The sequence below is a fragment of the Anabas testudineus genome, chromosome 6, assembly GCF_900324465.2.
Source record: "Anabas testudineus chromosome 6, fAnaTes1.2, whole genome shotgun sequence".
Taxonomy (NCBI): domain Eukaryota; kingdom Metazoa; phylum Chordata; class Actinopteri; order Anabantiformes; family Anabantidae; genus Anabas; species Anabas testudineus.
This window is the reverse complement of record NC_046615.1, coordinates 23,619,811-23,638,937: the sequence shown is the minus strand read 5'-3', so window position 1 is coordinate 23,638,937 and position 19,127 is coordinate 23,619,811. Positions and strand designations below refer to the sequence as shown.

The 19,127-nt window shown below is 43.0% G+C and overlaps 2 protein-coding genes across 4 annotated transcripts; both read right to left on the bottom strand.

Annotated features, from left to right (window-relative positions):
• Nucleotides 1-543: 543 nt before the first annotated feature.
• On the bottom strand, nucleotides 544-6,737 carry dus2 (dihydrouridine synthase 2). 3 transcript variants are annotated; one of them, XM_026366671.1, is made up of 16 exons: nucleotides 6,661-6,737; nucleotides 5,849-5,988; nucleotides 5,073-5,118; nucleotides 4,828-4,919; nucleotides 4,688-4,731; nucleotides 4,272-4,332; nucleotides 4,127-4,174; nucleotides 3,795-3,860; nucleotides 3,204-3,274; nucleotides 2,671-2,757; nucleotides 2,254-2,422; nucleotides 1,975-2,096; nucleotides 1,747-1,887; nucleotides 1,443-1,530; nucleotides 1,194-1,267; nucleotides 544-1,107 (listed from the first exon to the last, which is right to left on the bottom strand). In XM_026366671.1, the coding sequence occupies exons 2-16, from the start codon at nucleotides 5,966-5,968 to the stop codon at nucleotides 852-854; spliced, it is 1,485 nt and encodes a 494-aa protein (XP_026222456.1). In that variant the 5' UTR covers nucleotides 5,969-5,988; nucleotides 6,661-6,737; the 3' UTR covers nucleotides 544-851. The 3 variants fall into 3 exon arrangements, with proteins under 3 accessions (XP_026222456.1, XP_026222457.1, XP_026222458.1); XM_026366672.1 differs by having other exon boundaries at nucleotides 5,849-5,985; nucleotides 6,661-6,730; XM_026366673.1 differs by lacking the exons at nucleotides 5,849-5,988; nucleotides 6,661-6,737 and having other exon boundaries at nucleotides 5,011-5,101.
• A 474-nt stretch (nucleotides 6,738-7,211) lies between these two features.
• Nucleotides 7,212-18,963, bottom strand: LOC113165404 (asc-type amino acid transporter 1-like). The gene is made up of 11 exons (XM_026364839.1): nucleotides 18,187-18,963; nucleotides 15,449-15,653; nucleotides 14,741-14,892; nucleotides 13,303-13,428; nucleotides 13,071-13,224; nucleotides 12,780-12,903; nucleotides 11,150-11,253; nucleotides 10,963-11,059; nucleotides 10,511-10,660; nucleotides 10,238-10,415; nucleotides 7,212-9,953 (listed from the first exon to the last, which is right to left on the bottom strand). Exons 1-11 carry the CDS (start codon nucleotides 18,632-18,634, stop codon nucleotides 9,823-9,825), a joined length of 1,869 nt encoding a protein of 622 aa, XP_026220624.1. The 5' UTR covers nucleotides 18,635-18,963; the 3' UTR covers nucleotides 7,212-9,822.
• Nucleotides 18,964-19,127: the final 164 nt, after the last annotated feature.

The window sequence follows — 19,127 nt, the reverse complement described above, 5'->3', positions numbered from 1 at the left end:
CCCAGCACACGTAAAAGCCCCATCAGGCCGCGGCTGACGTCAGCAGCTGGGTGTCTCCAGGTCTCAGGTTCAGTTCAGGACTTTGGACCAAATGAAAGCACAGACGTGCTGGACCAGTACTCAGAGACCTCACATGAGTAATAGTACTGGAGCTGTGCAACTAGTGTAAAATACTCAATTACACATCAAAGTCCTACTTAATTCAAACTATTCTTTACTTAAAGTATAAAGAGTACTCGGTATGCAGCAATAGCAGAAGTACACAAACTCAATACTCAGTGCAAGTAAAAGTACTTGTTTGTACACACAATCAGAAGTAGCACTTTACCAATTCTTTACTGGAGCTGAAGTAGATACTGTGAAATGTACTTTTACAGCTGCAGCCGCTGTTTTTCTGATCAAGACGAAAGATAAACGTATAATATAATAAGTAATATCACACTACAGCGTGTGGAGCATCGGGAGGTTCAACTGGTACAAAAAAAAAAACCTGAGGGATGAAATGAAAACACAATAAATACAGTCAGTGAACGCAACGCTGACACAGTTCAACCTTTTAATGGTGAGTTTGTGGCCCATCGTAAACCAAGTTCCTCTGTAAGGCACAGGGTTCAAATTCATCCATGCTCTTCAGACTGAACATAAAACTATTAAAAATGTGGGATTCAGATAAAAAGAATCAAAAATAAGAGAAACGTGACGGCGGTGTCGAGCAGCAGCTGTTCCTGTGAGGGACACGGGTCAAAAATGAGCCAGTTCGTTTACCTGCAGCAGGATCAGTTCTTCCAGGTGCAGGAGAAGCTTCGTTTCCTCCCGTTAACACTACAGGAAGTTGTTCACATCATTCACTGTTATCTGGGGGCGTCCGCTTCCCGTTGGTCACCGTTGGCCGCAGCAGCAGCTGTTGAGGTTTCCGCTTCCCGTCCAGTTTTAGCCACGTGTCGTTTCTTGCTCCTTTCTTCGTCTGCGGCGCCATTTACCTTCCCCTCCCTCTTCCTCTTGCAGACCAGGCCGGAGTCTTCCTCGCCGATACGACCTTCAGGGATCCCCAGAACCCGCAGGCAGACGATGGCGGCCGCTTGCTCTGCGAATTTCTTCGACTTCTCCCTGGAAAGGACCATTTGTCATTGAATGCATCAGCAGAGCACAGGAAAGGGTTAATGTGACAAAACCTTTGAAACACGCCGACTGACCACAGGGAAGACCTGTATTTCTTCTCCGCTACAACCACGGTCGACTGAAAGGCTCGATCCTGAGAGCGCTGCACCTGAACACAACACACACACGCCTGATCAGCTGATGAACCAACAAACACACTCTGTTCAGATCAGGATGAAAAACAACGAGTGCAGCAACAACAGAAGCTGCTTTCAGAAATCCAAGGCTTCATACTTCATCCTAATCCAAACCTGCAGAGAGCAGCATCACTTATCGTTTCTCACCGTCTCGTACAGCGGCTGCTCCAGCTTCTTCTTGCGGCTCCACTCCAACAGGAACATCTTTGGAGTGATGTGAGGCGGGTACTCCCTCCTACAGCGACAAACACAAGTCAGTTCATCTGTTCACAGACTCCACACAGAGATCCATCCACCAGAGTCTGACTTCTACCAGACTGGGGCTGAAGGAGGACAGACTGCTCTGATTTCTGTGGGTTTAATGTTCTAATCAATCCACCAGCAGCTGCAGGATTAAAACATAAAACCAGCTGCAAATTAAGATTTTAAATCTTCCTCTGACTGAACCGACCGTTCAAACTTCACAGCCATGGCGGTGACGTCTCCGTCCGTGACCGGTCGCTCGGGCTGACTGCTGCTCTGCAGGGCGTCCCTCCGCGCCTGCAGCTGTTCCTGCGTCTGCTGGTAAAACTGCTGCAGGCCGTACGCGTTGCTGCAACCGCAGGGACATCAGATCAACATGTCACCATCAGCCCACATCAGCCCACATCAGCCCACGAGCTACAACCAAGTCCTGTACCTGATCTCAGCGTTGGTCTGAGCCGCCTGCACCTGCTTCCCCAGTGGAGACTCCACCTTGTCTCTGAGCATCTGACACAAACAGTACTTTGTGTTGAAGGCGTGGTTGTCGTACCGGATCGCCTGTAAAACACGAGGCGACGCCCTGTGAACTGGGTTCCAGCTGACACCGGCTGGTTTTTCTACACCGACTAACTTTAAAAGAGTCAGCTCATTCAGGATTTAGTGCCTGTTGAATCCAAACCGTATCTCTCGAGTGCACGATAACGATGAGACTCACGTATTTGAGGTATTCCTCCATGACCCTCTCCACAGGAAGTGGCCCCTGGTTTCTGAACACGGACGCGTTCCACATGGCGGCGCGGCCCAACATGACAGACGAGGCGCCGGTCGCCTTCCGGAACTCCTCGATGTCAGAGTTGGTCTTCACCAAGTCCAAAGAGCCGCCGCTGCACAAGAGACAAGTTCACTGAGGATTAAACCATCTTTAAAGTCCACTTTAGTTCAAAACATAGTGTGTTTGTGAAGACAGTGAAGACGTGTGGGTGATGATCGTCAGTGCAGACGTTCAGCTGAACTCTGTTATGTTCAAATAGCCACTGTACTGCGTTACAAAGGATTAGAAACTGAATAAACTGGATTTCACCAGCTCGAGTTTGTGTCCTGAGCAGTTTCCACATCAGGTGTTGTTGCTTACTTGGCGATGATGGGGACGGAAACAGCCTGAGCGACAGCCTCGATGTAGTCGCAGTGGACAGGATGTCTGGGACGCTCCTCCTTGAACCTGAACGCATCAGTCGAAGAGCAACACAGAGGCAAACGGTGTTAATGCATGAACACAGTAAGATCACACACACACACACACACACACACACACACACACACACACACAGACACACACACACACAGAGACACACACACACACACACACACACACACAGAGACACACACACAGAGACACACACACACAGAGACACACACACACAGAGACACACACACACACAGAGACAGACGTACACAGACACACACACACACACACACACACACACACACACACACATACACACACACACACACACACACACACACACCAGCTGACGTAATGCACAGATTTCAAAACCTGGATCTTAAATAACTAAACTCAAACATTTATGTCAATGTAAAAATGACCAAATATCGTTTCCATGTGGTTCCATGAATCTGTTGAAAACAGGGACAGCGGTACTTCACCTGCCGTGGACGGCGACAGCAGCGACGCCCGTCTTCTCGATCCTCTGGACCAGACTCACCGTCTCCTCCAACTGGAACCAGTGAAAAACAAGAAACCAGTAAAATATTGTTAAAGTGATTTTTGCATTTAGACATTTTTTTTTTTTTTTTTTATTTACAGATTTTGATATTTTGCATTTTGTGATTTTTAAATGTCACTTTTCACTGTGAACATTTTACATCATCTGTTTTGATTCAGTTCTGTTCTCTTTTTCTTTGACATTTTAATATGTAATTATGGCTTCATTATTCTGACTAATAACTCATAATATGTAATTTAACAGTTTATATTACCCTTTTATTTCAATTCAGGTGTGAAAGTAAATAACACAGCTGCCAAATAAGTCTAATGTGTTACTATATAATTATTTACAGGTTTTTAATAGAATTATAATGTTTCAAATATTATTTACATGATCACAATGTTTTGTAAAAAACAAAAAATGACAATAATAAAACAATAAATAAAAAAAACTGATTAAAGACAGAAATTACACAGTGAATTCTGACGCAAAAATAAAAAACAAATAAGGAAACTAATGTGAGTTTTACCGAAGGCAGAATCCGAATCTTACACGTCACTGGTACCGAAACTCCCGTGACCAGTTTCCTGAGGATCTGAAAAAAAAGTATTAAGTTATGATCGACTGTATTTATTATAAACCTGTGAGTTTAGACATTAATGATATGATCCATGGAACCACAAACATAAGTGAATAAATTAATAAAGTCCAAGATTTAGAGAAGTTCAGGCACCGACTCCGTCTGATAACACGAAGCGATTTCTTTCATTCACAGGAAACTTTAACACCGACACTGAGCAGGTACAGATCATTCAGTCTCTGTGTATATGAAAAAGAAATCAAGTTTCATTGAAGACTCACCGACTCGATCTTGTCAGGTTCTGACAGAAGAGCAGCTCCCATCCCTCCCTGCAAAAGGTCAGAGGTCAGCAGAAGTAGGCTGGTTACTGACATGTACTCGATAACGTCAGCTCACACACTATTGAAACAACAACAGTTTAATCACCTTAGTGGAGTATTCCTTCGGACAGCCCATGTTCACATCGATAGCAGCTACGTCCTTCTCCCTGTACGAAGACACTGACTTTATCTGCTGCTGTAGTTTCTTGTTAGTGACACAGAACTGTGACGTAAACCAAACAGCCACAACATGACTGGTGGTTTTAATGTTGTGGTGGACCGGGCTCAGCATGCATGGTGTCACAGCCCTGTTAAAACCACCAGGTAGTCTTAATGTTGTGGCTGATCGGTGTACATTTAGAGGTTAAGATAAATTATTATTATCCATTATTCTGAAATACGAGTTTTTCTGCTCTGTAGGATTTGAATACTTGCTCCAACACTGGTCAGACAAACACAGACAAAGACATTTACAGACGTCACTCTGAACTCGTTTTTCATGAGACGGACATTTGAACTTACACAAGCTGAGCCACAGCCAGCGCTCTGTCTGGATCAGCAGTTCCCTGAAAGAGAAGAGAAAACTCAGCGCTCTGATTTTCAGACCTGCAGCAAACCAACGGAGGAAAATCTTCCTGCTGTCTGGATGTTTTCCGTCTCACCATCTGGAAGACGACGCTGTCCTTTTCCCTGTCACACGTCCTGAACATCACTCGATCATCAGGAGCGACAAAATCCACCGTCTGCAGCACATCTGACAAACACACACAATGGAAGCAAGTTGTGATTCAATATGTTAACAACACTGTTGTCTCCACCTCAAATCCTGCAGCTGATCTTGAAACCTTAAAGAGTTTTTCTTGTGCCGGCACACGGACTGAAGAGTCCGGATCAAACAGACTCTCACCGTTCACCACCCTCTGACACTGGACCATTTTGATGTCAATCAGCTCCTGGAAAAGACACAGCAGAGTTTAAACGATATGTTCTGACTGACTCTGAAGTTATATTGTGATGTGTAAAGATGCACTTTAACTAGAGGTGCAGCGATTAGTCAGCATTAAAGATGTGACACAGAAGAACCACAAACAACTCTCAACTGCTTTGAGTCATCATTAGTTGTCTAATGTCAGCTCAGTGTGTCACTTTGTGTTTTTCTCCAGCCGACTCGAGCCAAGCGTCCAGTTCTGTACGAGCATCGGTGCTCCACATGAAACAATCAACAGTGTTCAAATGACACTGAACCAAAGTCTGATAAAACGGATTTATCGCCGTTTCTATTTCACTTATTCTGTCAAAAAGACATTTGGCCCATTTTTGCATCATGTGAGTCGTAGCACAGAGCAGCTCTCCTGATCTGTTCATCACTGCAACTTCCAACCAGAGCTCAATATATCAACTCTACTGAGAACGTCACACCTCAGGATACACTTTACCATCCTCATCTTGTTTTTTTTAGATGGACTCTGCCGAAAAAGACTTACTGTTGGATGAGTTAGCAACTGCCTAAAAGAAAAAGCTAAATTTAACAGCTTAGTATGAGCCACTGATTAATTCACAGCATGAATAGTTGATTATTTGTTTTTTAATCATTAGTTGCAGCCCTAATCTGAACCAGTAAGAAATATTTGTACTTTAGTTGTAGTTTAACTAAATAAGAAATAACACATCCTCGGTGCTCACCTCGCAGTAAACCACTTCAGCTCCATAGTCCAGAGCCAGCAGCCTCATGGGCAGAGTCCCGACCCGGACCATCGGAGCCAGGGCGGTGATGTTACTGAAGCTGAGCCTGCCTGGTGCCATGGTAGAGCTCAGTCCTGCTGCTGACGAGCACACAGAGGAGCCATCAGTCACACAGACACTCATCTGTAAACACTGCTGCAGAGTTTGGAGTTTTTCTTTACTCGTTTTCCTGTGATCCGCAGAATTCAACTAACTCACACGAAACTCCATTTAAAAATTAGTTGATTTAAGGCGGTTTGGGTTTTTAGCACAGTGTACGTCACGGACGAGAACTGAGGACTCTAAACTTAAGTTCTGAATTGTTTTAGTCGTTATTCTTCAACCTGAAAAACATTCTAACACCCTGTCACATCCTGAAGAAGAAAAAGTGAACTGCTATGTAGATTCATGTTAGCCGATGTAACTGGCTGTAACTAACAATGAGATGGCAATTTAATAAGGTTATGGTAAAAAGTATCAGACGAATCAAACACTTGACCAATTAACTACAGCAACATATACATTTATAAATATTTCTAATAATATAAAATTATACAACCACATGCGTTAGTAAAACACAAGCAACTTTTAAACCACGAGTTATCTGAATGGAGTTTGGTTAAGCGGACAGATAAGGGCTATGCTACTACATGCTAACGTTCTACATGGTTCAACAACACAGTTTCACTCATAATAAACATGACTACACTGACATGTTCATGTTCTCTACATGTTCTTCTATTAACTGTATCACTTTGATTAAATCAACTCACCGGCATTGATGTGTGACAGCAGCTGAAAAACGAAGCGTGCTCTGTTTAAACTTCCTGTTTAGACTCCGACGTCATCACGCTCTTATAGATCTGCGTCACGTAGATCGGCACTGTATAGAACTGTGACACACAGACCTCAGAGAAGTAACAGTACTTCCAGAGGTGGTAGAAGTACACAGACTCAAGAAATAGTGCAAGTACTTGCCCCAAAGCTCCACTACAAGTAGTAGTACTAAGTATTCAAAAGTAGTGTTAAATACCAAAGTAGAAGTACTCATTATGTGGAATGATACTGTATATTGACGCACTGATCTGTGAACATCACTACGAAGCAGATTTGAACTATAATTTGTTTTTAAATTTGTTTTTCTCAGACAAATATAGTGAAGTAAAAAGTACAATATTTTCCCTTGTGTTGTAGTGGAGTAAAACTAAAGGTAATATAAAATTGAAATGCAGAAGTATCTCCAAACTTGGGTAAATGTACTTTAGCTGCTTCCCATCTCAGAACTTCAATTCATCAAGCTAAACACCATCAGTCGTTTCCCAGTTCATCTGGATTTATTGTGCTGCTACAGTTATTTACAAAAGAAAAATAAATCTACAATACGTCCGAGTTAACACAGATCTCACTGTAAACACGTAGTTCAAATTATTTACAGTCTCAAAGCGTCTTTATTACGAGGCTCCAGCTGCTGCTGCACTAACAACAGAATGAATCCACTTCCATTAAACACGTCATTTAAGGAAAAGTACCATCACCTACACCAGTAGAGCTGAAACCAGTAACTAACCAGTTACTGAGTGGTGCAACGATGCATCAGATTTGTGTCACATCAATCAGAGAAACGCTGTTCACACATGGACACATCAGTAATAAAGACAGACAAATGATAATTAATAGTCACAGAGGACTTTTTCTTTCTTTTACTTTGTGGTTTTGATGAATGTGGAATTTTCTGTCAAAACAAAAAACGTCTCTCGTTTGTCCAGGTTCATTCACAAGTTACAAGAGTTTTTTCTCTTTATTACAAGATACCAACTTATCCTGTTCTCAGGGAAACAGACTAAATGTCTGTTCATTTAAACATTTCACACTGAGTGTAACTAAGAACTGAGAATAAATCGATGCCTTGTAATAAAAAGGAGATACTGAATGTTTCTTACCTCATTTTTATGTTGTAATGTGAAAGAATCTGAGAAAAAAAAAAGACTGAGCAAATATTTCTGTTTTACATTGAATTAAATAGATTTTGGCAGGAACCTATATATAACATATAATTAGTCGCTACACCTAAAGTTTTCTCTGTAGCTTTAACAAAGTTTAGCAAACGTTACGCAGCAGTAAGAGATTCGAGAAGCGGCTCCACATGGGCAGTATTTATAACAAAAGCCAGTTCTGAGTCAGATTAACACGACTCAAATATGAATATTTATAACAAAAACGGACACAACAGCATTTTAAAACTCTTCTTTGTGAAAACGAACACAAAGAAAAAACTGCAGGGATCTGAAAGTATTTCTACTTCTGACTACAATCATTAAATCAGTTCATTACAACAAACCCGACTGATGGACTGAGGTGAGAGCAGCAGCAGGTAAAGTGAACACAAACACTTTGCTAAATGTCGTGAGGGATTTGATGATGAAGCATCTGGATGATTTATAACAGGTGAACAGGTCGGGGAGACCAAAGTGCTTCTCAAATAATCAGACACAAATCAAAAGGCACTCTCAAAATATATTAAAATCTACCAGTGAATCAGTTAATAAACAACATTCAAATATACAGTAAAGACCTTTTCACACCAAGTACCAAAAGTATTATGTATAAAGAGCTGTAGTAGAAATATAGTAACTGGTGCACGTTGAAGAATTTGTGTTTACACGTTAGTTGTTTGCTGCTAAGTTTAACCTAAAATACTGTTTAAAACTTTTCTGATTGATGAAACATTTGCAAATACAAAAGAAAAGAAATCAGTCTGAGAACAACTTAGTGTTTGTTTCCTGTTTCAACATGAACATGTCCCAATGCCAGGACCCAGATTTCATGATTTAAAGGGGAAAGCCAACTCTATACATATTCAGAGAGCACTGTCAACACTAAAACCAGAGATGAGTGAAGTGTATAACACTGAGTATCTCAGTTTAAGTAGTTGGATTAGTGGATGTGTTGGAAGCAGGAAACATGGGAACTCAATAGCATCTCAGCGACCTGACAACTGGGTCAGAGGAGCTACAAAATGGCCGATGCTGTGAGATGTGCAGTGGAGTGGTCAGTACCTACCGATAGTGGTCCAAGGAACGAAAATGTAATGCTGACCATCCTGTCAGAAGACACAACACTCATTTTAACCTCTCCAGCTCTCAATCCAACCCATACAGAGTTTCCTCACATCCATCTGTATGACTGCAGTGTCATCAGAAACTAATGTGTTTCAGACATTTCCATGCTGATCTCTAAAAACACATTTCCTTTAATCTTTCTCTTTCTCATCTTTTCCTCTTCTCTTCCTTGCATCTTACAGGGAGGGCGTAAGAAGTGAAGACGCTTTATGAGAGCACCCAGGGTTCTGGACAAGCATTGATTTGTTATTGGTCTAAACCCTACAGTGCTGTGAATGATAGAAACGATCAGATCTACCGAGGGCACACCGGCCAGCTTGGCAGTGTAAGACGTACACCTGTAGCAGGCTTCACGGCCAGGTGCACAAATCCAGCTGTGAAGAAACTATTTTATTAAGAACGTTCTTGCTGTGTTCTGACTATAGATTTGTTTTGGACTTGGTGTGAAAAAGCTTTAAGGCACAATAAAACACCAGTAACATTCAGAAATATAATGCACCGTCAGCCGGTCTGAGTTCAGTCACGTTACAAAAGAAGAAATAAATGGGTCCAACATGAGAATAAAAGTCATGTTCACAGTGTGACACTGTCGGCATTAGGCTGTTGTATCTGACGACTTAGTACAAAAGAGGAAAAAATAAAAAGTGCAAGCACCCCATGCAGAAGAACAGGAGTTTCCACCTGACTGTAGGGGAAAACCAGAGTCTTGGAGGGTCAGAGGTCAGACAGGAAGCTCCCACAGCAGCATCATGTCTGGATTTACAGAGTGACGGAATAAAACCAGGTAAAAGATCCTCATGTATTCAGGAAAGAGTTTTAAGAATTGGCAGAAAAACTGCTCCTGCCTGATGACCGGTCAGTCCATTCTGGAGGATTTGCGATCTCAATGGGGTCAATCTGAGGAAAGACCACAAAACACAACCTCTGGCCCACGTAGGTGGCCCTCTCTGCAGAAAAACACAAGTGTTAGATGTTGTGATAGATAAAACATATATCCAAAAAACTAAAGTGTTAAAAGCTTAAAAGGTCCTCTCTCTCTAAATAGACCAAATGAAGTATTAAAAAGTATAAAATCTCATTAATATTTCTGCCTGCTGTCAGTAACATCGCCAACAAATGAATGTTATTCTGTAAAGGTACGTTGTCTCTGTGTGGATTATTAAAAGGTACAAAATCTTTAATTTGGTGAATTTTGCAGAAACATTTAAGCAGCCTTCCTTTAAAAACTCACCAATGAAACTGTAGATACACTTTGGTTTTTCTTTCCAGTGGACACCCAGGAAGTAGACGGGTACACCGGTGAGCATGATTACCAGACCGACACCACAAACCACCGGCTCTGAGTAAAGACTGAAACCCAGCAACAATGCCCAGAACATCAGGTAGCACACAGGAACCAGCAGAGTCACCTGAAGAAAACATGCAAATTCAAAGACAACAAGATTTATTGGTGATGGGGAAATGAGCTGTTGAGGAAAAAGATGTGCAACTAATTTGTTGGTACCTTGATGGGTCGGTACAGGTTGGGTTTCTTCCAGCGGTAGTACAGCAGACCTGCGATGGTGACGCCGTACGACAGGTAGTTGATGAAGGAGACGTAGTTGATCAGGTTGTGTGTTTCTCCAATGCAGAGTATAACAATGGTGGCAGTGCACTGCAAAACCACACAACAGTGAATATTAAAGGGAATGAGCTGTAGTCTAACCAGTTGGGCCTGAGTGGGTATGTGTGCCAGACATTTCCCTAAGGTATTGCTGTAATATTACTTTCACGAGAACGGTACAGACGCACCGTCACAGTAAACTTTTATTTTATCAGTTTAACCACAAGTCAAAACCACCAAACCTAAATTTGTACTAAATTAAAATAAAAAATTGCTGTATATAGACACGTGCATCAAGAAACAGATGCAGAAACCTGCAGATCACTATAATATCTGGGTTAGACTGTACGTACGCAGACCAGCAGGGCTGGGATGGGCGTGCAGTTCTTATAGTGGATCATGGCCAACAGGCTGGGCAGGTGACCCTCTCTGGCTCCTGAGAAACACAACCTGCAGCCAGAAACATCCCACTAACCGTCAGCAACCTTATCAAGGCAGAATGAACAAGCAGAGCATGAAGAAGCAGGTGGTGCAGCTCACCTGGAGGAGGTGAACAGGTAACCGTTGATTCCTCCGAAGGTGGACAGAGCCACAGAGATCGGCATGATGACAGAGAACATTCCCAGGAGCTTCTCCCCAAATGTCTGAGCAGCAGAAAGACAGAAAGAATCACTAACAGACCTGGTAGATGTCGTTCAACAAAGTAGAAGATGGTGAAAAGATAAAATGTTTATGTATCCTAGATTCATTACACATAAAGTGAAATATTTTAAGCCTTTGTTGGTTTAATTTTTAATCATTACAGTTAGAGCCTCCTAAAATATCCGAATATTCCCAATGATCAATCAAAAGTGTCTGAATTCTGTGAAGTATGATCATCAGTACTCGTTCCGGGCTCCTTTCGAATGAACTGCTGCATCTCAATCTCTCTGTGGAAGTGTTGAGGTGTTACGGGGGACCAGGCTGCTGCTAGCTGCAGCCTCCACATCGTCTGTATTGTTGGGTTCTTCTTGACAATACTACACAGATTTTCTGTGGGGTTCAGTTCAGGGGAGTTGTCTGGTTAATCAGTGACAGTAATATCAGGGTCAGTAAACCAGCTAATGGTGGTTTCTGCTGCGGGCTGGTGCTCGGTTCTGCTGCATCTCCAAAATGTTTGTCAGCAGACAGAAGCATGAACTGTTCTCAAATCTAATGTGGAACTCTGTGTTGACTTTGGACTTGATAAAACAAAGTGAACCAACAGCAGCAGAAGACACGAACCCAAATCATCTCAGACTGTGGAAATTCCCACTGGAACTGAAGCAACTTGGATTTTTTACTCCAGACTCAGGGTCTTTGATTTCCAAATAAAATAAAAACAGAAGTTTGTGCCACGTGAGTGGCCGTGAGTCCACGGTCCAGTTCTTCTTGTCCTTAGCCCAGACGGGATGTTTCTGATGTTCAGATTCAGAAACAGCTTACTGCCACAGGTGCAGCTTCCTGAAGACGTCTGTATGTGCTGGCTCCAGCCTCAGTCTGTGATGCAGTGATGCTCTATCATGAACAGTAATTTACTCAGTCAAGTTTTCTAATTATACAAATTAAAACAAAGGCTGAATTCACTTTACATGGAATCAATCTAAAATGTCTGAGAGTTTTGTTTTTTTAATTAAATAAAAAAAAACGTTTTTAAAATACTTTTTTAAAAGAACTGCAGAAACAAAACTATTTTAAAACGTACTTTTAAAGCTGCATGTCACTATGGACAGTACAGTAGCATGCAGTGTTGATCTCAGCCACTACTGGATGGATTTCCATGAACTTACAGACAAAAACAGGAAAACTGAGCAGGTCCTAAAAAGGCTGTCAGAGCCTCTAATCTATTTACTGAGCCATTGACAGTTCACCAACCTGACTGAAATACAGTATCTCATCAACTGTCAGATGTAATTCCACAGGTAAACATGGCTCTAAATCCTGATGAAGCCTTATTTTTCATTGGCTCGCCCTAGAAAGTATCCTCTACTGGATAAGAAATTACATGAACCTTGTAGCAATAACAACCATTTTCCCTGTACCAAGATCAATCCTGCACCCTTACCCAACCACTGCCCTCCTGTGCCACTCACAGGACCCTATAGTCACACAGTTTAGTCAAGGATGTCCTCTGTTTAGCCACATTACTCACTACAGCCACAGCATTGGATGACAGCAGCTCCTCGGGCGACATGGAGGAGAAGTAGGCAATGTTGGTGAGCGTGTACACAAAGGTCACCAATGGAATGGAGATGTAGATGGCACGAGGCAGATTCCTGACCGAGGTCATGCACAGATGAAACCAAAGATCCAACAAACACACATGAAGGTTGATCAGAGGCAGTTAAAATTGAAAAAGGGCATTTTCAAACATTCATGTTGAGCTGTTTCTGTTCACAGCACCGAGACAGGCTGACAGACTCTGTGGAACATGAATATTCACCGTCTGGGTTCAACCACTTCCTCTGTGACGTAGTTAAGAAAGTTCCAGCCGCTGAAGGCGAAGGAGGCCTGCAGGAAGGCCAGAGCGATCTGTCCAACTGACGGCGTCCTGTCCAGGGAAAAGGCCACCTGAGGAGTCAGAGCCTCGTAGTTTCCTAGAAGAAAGTCACAGAGTTATGTTGTTCTTCCTTCAGGTGCCAATCAAGCTTTATGTTAGAGGCTGTGAGAATTACCATTAAAGATCTGGACCATGCCAACCATGATGATCAGACCCAGAGCCATCAGTTTCCCCACGGTGAAGACGTCCTGGATCCTGGTGGCCATACGAACACTGGAGCAGTTCACCCAGGTCAGCAGCACTGAAACACAACAACCTCACTGATTTTAGGTCAAATTATTTCTGTTTTTGTTTCTTTCCTTTGTCATGTGACTTAGTCTCAGATGGTTTGGAACAGGATACTGTTCTTCACCTTCTTCACTTGTTTTTGGTGTGTCTTGTTTTTCCTACATGCTCATCAGGGGGAGAATCACCTATTCTGTCGTTTTAAGGTTTGCTGAGATGATTGAAGAAATAAGGAGAAACTAAAAAATAGAAACTTAAGATGTAATCATTGTTTTCAAAAAGTCACAGCACTGGTCTATAATAAACCTTCCTGTGGAAGGGGGTGGGCGGTACAGAGCCCAGGCTGAGACAACCACCATGACACAGGAGGATGAGGAGTCTCGACTATCACTAGTAAATTGATTTGACTTGTGAAATTAGTGGTGTGCCCACCAATCACCAAGTGACTTCCCGCAGTAGCTTCAGTCGGGTCCCGGTACTGGTCTTCCCGCCCACGGTGGGCGGCAACAGCCTGTTGCTATTGGAAGCAGGAATGTGGGAAACAGACGAGCAAAAGGGGGCGTGATTGTTTCACCTCGTCCATCACTGTCACCGGCTTTACCCCGATCTCTCTCATGGTGGCCTCGCTCTCCAACACAAAGACGAGCTGTCAGCCCCACAAAACAAAACACTTCCGTTGCGAGGGGCAAACAAAACGTGGCGAGGCCCCCCCTCATTGTGCTACGAGGAGGCCAGGCAGAGCTCACGTTCCTGCATCCAGTTCCAAAAACAAGTGTGAATCATAGCATCGGAGGAGAGAATCACAAGCTGAAATCCCACTGTTTCACCTCACTGACGGGACATTAGTTACAGACAAAGAGGCTGTGTGGATTAATGGAGGTCTCCAGCAAGACAGCAGCACTTGAGTCACCTGACAGGTCCACACGGACTAATATAAAGTCAGCTCAGGGCTGGAAAACCCTGCAGTCTTTACCGGCCTCTTCAGTCTGTTACAACAGGTTTGAAAGACTGGCAAATACAGTGAAGGGAGACCAACGCTCTTACAATTCATTCGTTTGTGTGGAAAACTTATGGTGCTGCAGCTTTTACAGTGACTGGCAGCTTCAGGTACAGGTGTGGGTCAGCCACAAGAAAATATTTAGTCCGTCATAAATGATGCAGACTTACTACGAGACAGTCAGTCCCATTGAGCTGCACATTAGTGTCATTGACATCTGATTTTTTATGTGTTCCCCTCTGGAATGGGCACCATTTTCTTGTCATTGATTTTTTGTAGGAACAACTCTCAAACTGCAAAGAAATACACACTAAAAATCAAAGTCACTTACAGAGACAAGTGGCAGACAGCATCCGAGTTGCCATGTATGGAGGAACACAGTTTGGGAAGACCGGCTGCAGGACGTAGCTGGAGAAAGTGAGGGCGATTACAGCCAGGGTGGTGGGATACATGATGAGGACAGCGCTCCACAACAGGAGGAAGCTGGACAAGACAGGAACACAGAATTAGACAGATTTCAAAATCTCTGCATAACAGATTGAAACAGTAAAAGAAATGGAAAAACATGTTTATCATATTCTTATGTGTGTCAACAGTTAATATATCTATAGTTTGTCTGTTTGAGTGAACCAGGTCCTTGCTGGACTTGTTCAGAGAAACTTCTCATCAGATTTTTAATATTTGTCACTTTACATGGTCACAATAGCATCACCAAAACAACTAATCTAATGTTGGCCTAAGACTTTTGCACAGTACTGTTTTCAAACATGTAGATTAGATTATACACATGAATACAGATTACAGGGATTTAATCTGTACTTCATGAGTCTTTCACATTCAGACTGTGTCTGAATGTCCAGTGAGAATTATTAAACCTCACAGTGGCTTCAGAAGGAATCGATTCACCAAGTAGAAGGAATTCAACATGTTAGGTTTGTGCCAAATTTGAATTTTAAAAGATAATAATAATAAATTCTAGTATGTGAAGAATCAGAGCTACACTCGCTAAAGAAAAACAACGCAGAGGCCCTTCACTCACCCCATCAGGCCACCAAATATCTCTGTGACGTAGGAGTAGTCCCCTCCAGATTTGGGGATGGTGACGCCCAGTTCAGCATAGCACAAGGAGCCCAAAGCAGCAATGCAGCCTCCAAGAACCCAAACCACCAATGCCAGACCCACTGAACCGGAGTGCTCCAGGACCCCCTTCGGAGAGATGAAGATCCCAGAGCCGATGATGTTTCCTGAGGAGAGGACGAAGAAGGTGTAAGATACTGATATCTGTTACTTTATGGTTATGTGCAATATCCAGATGTGGTCTGCTTGATTCAGAGGGCTTTCCACATGCATAAACTTTTTTACTTTAATATTTTTGTGATTGCAGATCAGTGAAAATAGACGTCAAAGGGCAAAAAAAAAACATGCAGAGACAATAAGATAATAATGTTATTATCTTTTTGTCTCCATATGCAGATAATAATGACATAATCTGCATATTGTAGATACTACACTTGATCTGAGACCTACAAGTTACAAAACTGGAGTTCTGACTCTGCAATTGCAATAAAAAAAAAAGCTTTTGTGATTTTGCTTATACATAACATAACAAATTTAGTATGTACTGTAAATGTATTTAAAGTGCATCACAGCAACAGCACAACTGAAAGTCACTAACAACGTTCTCTTTGTATCTATCGGATAGATTTCAGTTTGTACATGTTAATGATGAGTTTTCCATGCACACAAAAGTTAGCTAAGGAGTTCCACGGGGTTCTGTGCTTGGACCAATTCTTAGTCCCCCTTAGCCAATATTATTAGGAAACACTTCCATCAAATGTCCATTCCTATGCAGATGATACCCAGCTATGTTTACCTATGAAACCAGAAGAAACGAATCAATTAATCAAACTTCAAACATGGTGATAAGACATAAGGGCCTGGATGTCCTCCAATTTCTTTCTCCTAAATTTAGACAAGACAGAGGTTATACTGGTTGGTCCTAAATATCTCTTTTATGTTGACTGTAAAGTTGACTTCTGTTGTGATTTGACGCTGTACAAATACAATTTAATTGGACTGAATCCAATATAAAATCATATCAGCAATAAGTTACGGTTACTAGAAGACTTTCTTATAATATCAAAGATTAGTGGTACTGGTATTGCAAAACAAAAATCCAAGTAACCTTAAGGCTCCAGGAATTTATGAAATTAATGTTTAAAAGTGTTAAATTGAAAAAAGCTAACTGTGCAGCTTTAATAAAGAAATGCTGGAAAACATATTTACATGTCTACACACACTTTTCCCGACGTCCAAGACATCTGCTGCTGCAATGAGACTCTTGACAAACTGCAGTCACACAGTCAAAACTATTCCCTCTGAGTTTAGGCAGAGGGCATTAAAGCCCAGCGACCTCTATAACAGAGTGACAGAGAAAGACAGAGAGGTGAAGGCCGGGACAGTCCCTCCTGCCCAGAGTCTCAGTATGCTGTGTAGAGTACCAGCAGATCCGACACATTCAGACTACAGCACTACCAGTCACACAGCAGAAAGCAGCCAAGTGGCACAGACAGCCATTACATAACCAGACATAAATTATCTGCTGCAGACCGCAGAGGTGGGAAGTGACCGACTCACCTTCTGCACTTTATTCCTGCAGCTTCTGAACAATGACACCCAGCAAGAAACATAACAGTTTGAAAGAGACTGTTGTGTAGAGAAGGTCCATAGAAAGTTAGATTTAGTAGAGTTTAATCTAAAACACAGATGACTTCTGATGCTGAGCCCGATGCAGTGTGTGCAGAACTGCCAGCTTGTTGTCTCTGTCTCCTGATCATGAGGCTGTAAAGCTCATTACACACATAAAAGTAAACTGCTGGAGGAAATAAACCATTAACACAAAAACATTGGTGTGACGAGCACCAAATGTGAATTATGGATAATGTGGTGCCTAAAGTCTCATCTATACAACAAGTCTCTGAAAGTGTCTCAGCAGTCCTGCCAAAGCCCAAACAAACCCCACCTCAAACTGAAGGTGGACCCAAAGGTGGCAGTCTGCGGTTCACCTCCCTCCGGTCTGACAGACCTTAAGGTCAGGATCACTATTTAATGAAGCCGTCAGCTGAGGACGTGAGGAGTCTGTTTATCAAACTACACTCTCTTAGGTATTTGTCCAGGACCTCCCACTGCTATTGTGGCTGGAGCCAGTTTGATGGGAGTAGTACACTACAGTAGTATTGTAGGGGGCTTCAGTTTCAGAAGACAGTTCTTTGTTTCTGTGGTGTGAAACTCAGCAAAGCAGTTTTCAGCTGACCTGACATCTAACAGCACCGTGCTGCAGCCTGACCCCCACAGGCCTCCCATCCACCCACCCTCCACCCCGGGTGATGCTCACGTTTACTGAGCTGAGGTGTGTTTAAAGGTCCTGCTGCTCATTCAGCTTCAGCAGACAATGATCTTCTGCTTCACCTCCAACCTGCTTCACCAATCCACATATTTGAGCCACGTAAGCGCAACAACTCGGACTGATCTGCACCCACATGCGGACAAACATGGAGTCCCTCATTTTTTATGAGCAGTGCCATTAAACGGATTTTCCCTGGTCCAGAGGATTTATTAGTCCACAGGTAATTAAAGCTTTAGTCCACAGTGGAGTAAGTGTCCAGTCCTGCAGCAGCATGTCACACGAGTGAAGCGACTCAGACGAGATGTTCAGAAGTTCTGCAGTGATACAGTAAAACAGCAGAAGCTGATCCGAGTCCTGTTTTCCTGACTCACCTATGATGATGGTGCAGGCGCTCAGCAGCCCGATCTCCTTCTTCAGAGTCACTCTGTCCGGGATTTGCTTCCTCTTGTCCTCCGTCACGGAGCCGTGCGGCCGGGAGCACATGCTGCTGCTGCCGCTCTGTCCATCCATGTCCGCCTGCCCGGGTCCGGTCCGGTCCGGTCCGTCCAGTCCACTGTGTCCTCCCAGTCCCAGTACTCCCAGTGCTCCCAGTGCTCCTGTCCTCTCCTCACTCCGTATTGATGCAGACTGAATGGGCTGCGCTTGCGCAACAACCTGCCGCTGTCCAGGGCAGAATGTTAAATACCCAGGACTCAGCGTGAGGCGTTCAGGGACACCGGGAGGAGGACGAGCCCTGCACACCCTCCCCTCCTCCGATGGAGGTCGAGGCTTGAAACTCAAAGTGTCCCTGAGGCACTGGTGGAAAGTAACTAAGTACATTTAATCAAGTACTGTGTGAACTTTGTCATCAACTTGAGGAAATGACTCTGTAAGATGTCACTGCATGGAGAAGCCGACCCCCGTTTACCCCCCAGAACAAGCTGAGCCGTGGACTCTGACCACAGAACACATTTCCACTGTCCTCCATGTCCATCTGACTTGAGCTCAGGCCCAGAGCACTTGGCAGTGTTTCTGCACAGAGCTGATGTTTGGCTTCCTCCACCACAGCAGCTTGTTAGGATTCATTTCTGGAAGCAGTGATGGACTGTTTCCAAAGGACTCCAGAGTCTGTATGTCTACAGTCATTGCAGCAAGACTTTTATGTTGCCTTATTTGTTGGTATCTTGTTTTATTCCCAAAGAACAAGAAAGTCATGATGTGAAAGGAAGAAAACACTTGTGACCTTTAGTAACTGTCAAACAATCAGTGTTTAAAACATTATATTCAGAATCATGGTCGTCAAAAACTAGCAGTGAACTTATCCCTGACTTGA

What these genes read in the sequence shown, in the direction of transcription:
- dus2 (XM_026366671.1), bottom strand. Translation starts at nt 5,968, where the DNA reads ATGGCACCAGGCAGGCTCAGCTTCAGTAACATCACCGCCCTGGCTCCG. An exon ending in AACCTGACAAGATCGAGTCG is followed by an intron (nt 3,861 to 4,126) that starts GTGAGTCTTCAA and finishes CTTTTTTTTCAG; the next exon opens with ATCCTCAGGAAACTGGTCAC. An exon ending in CAGACCAACGCTGAGATCAG is followed by an intron (nt 1,888 to 1,974) that starts GTACAGGACTTG and finishes CTGCGGTTGCAG; the next exon opens with CAACGCGTACGGCCTGCAGC.
- LOC113165404 (XM_026364839.1), bottom strand. Translation starts at nt 18,634, where the DNA reads ATGTACTTAGTTACTTTCCACCAGTGCCTCAGGGACACTTTGAGTTTC. An exon ending in ATATTTGGTGGCCTGATGGG is followed by an intron (nt 14,893 to 15,448) that starts GTGAGTGAAGGG and finishes TGTCTTGTCCAG; the next exon opens with CTTCCTCCTGTTGTGGAGCG. An exon ending in TCCCAGCCCTGCTGGTCTGC is followed by an intron (nt 10,661 to 10,962) that starts GTACGTACAGTC and finishes GTGGTTTTGCAG; the next exon opens with TGCACTGCCACCATTGTTAT.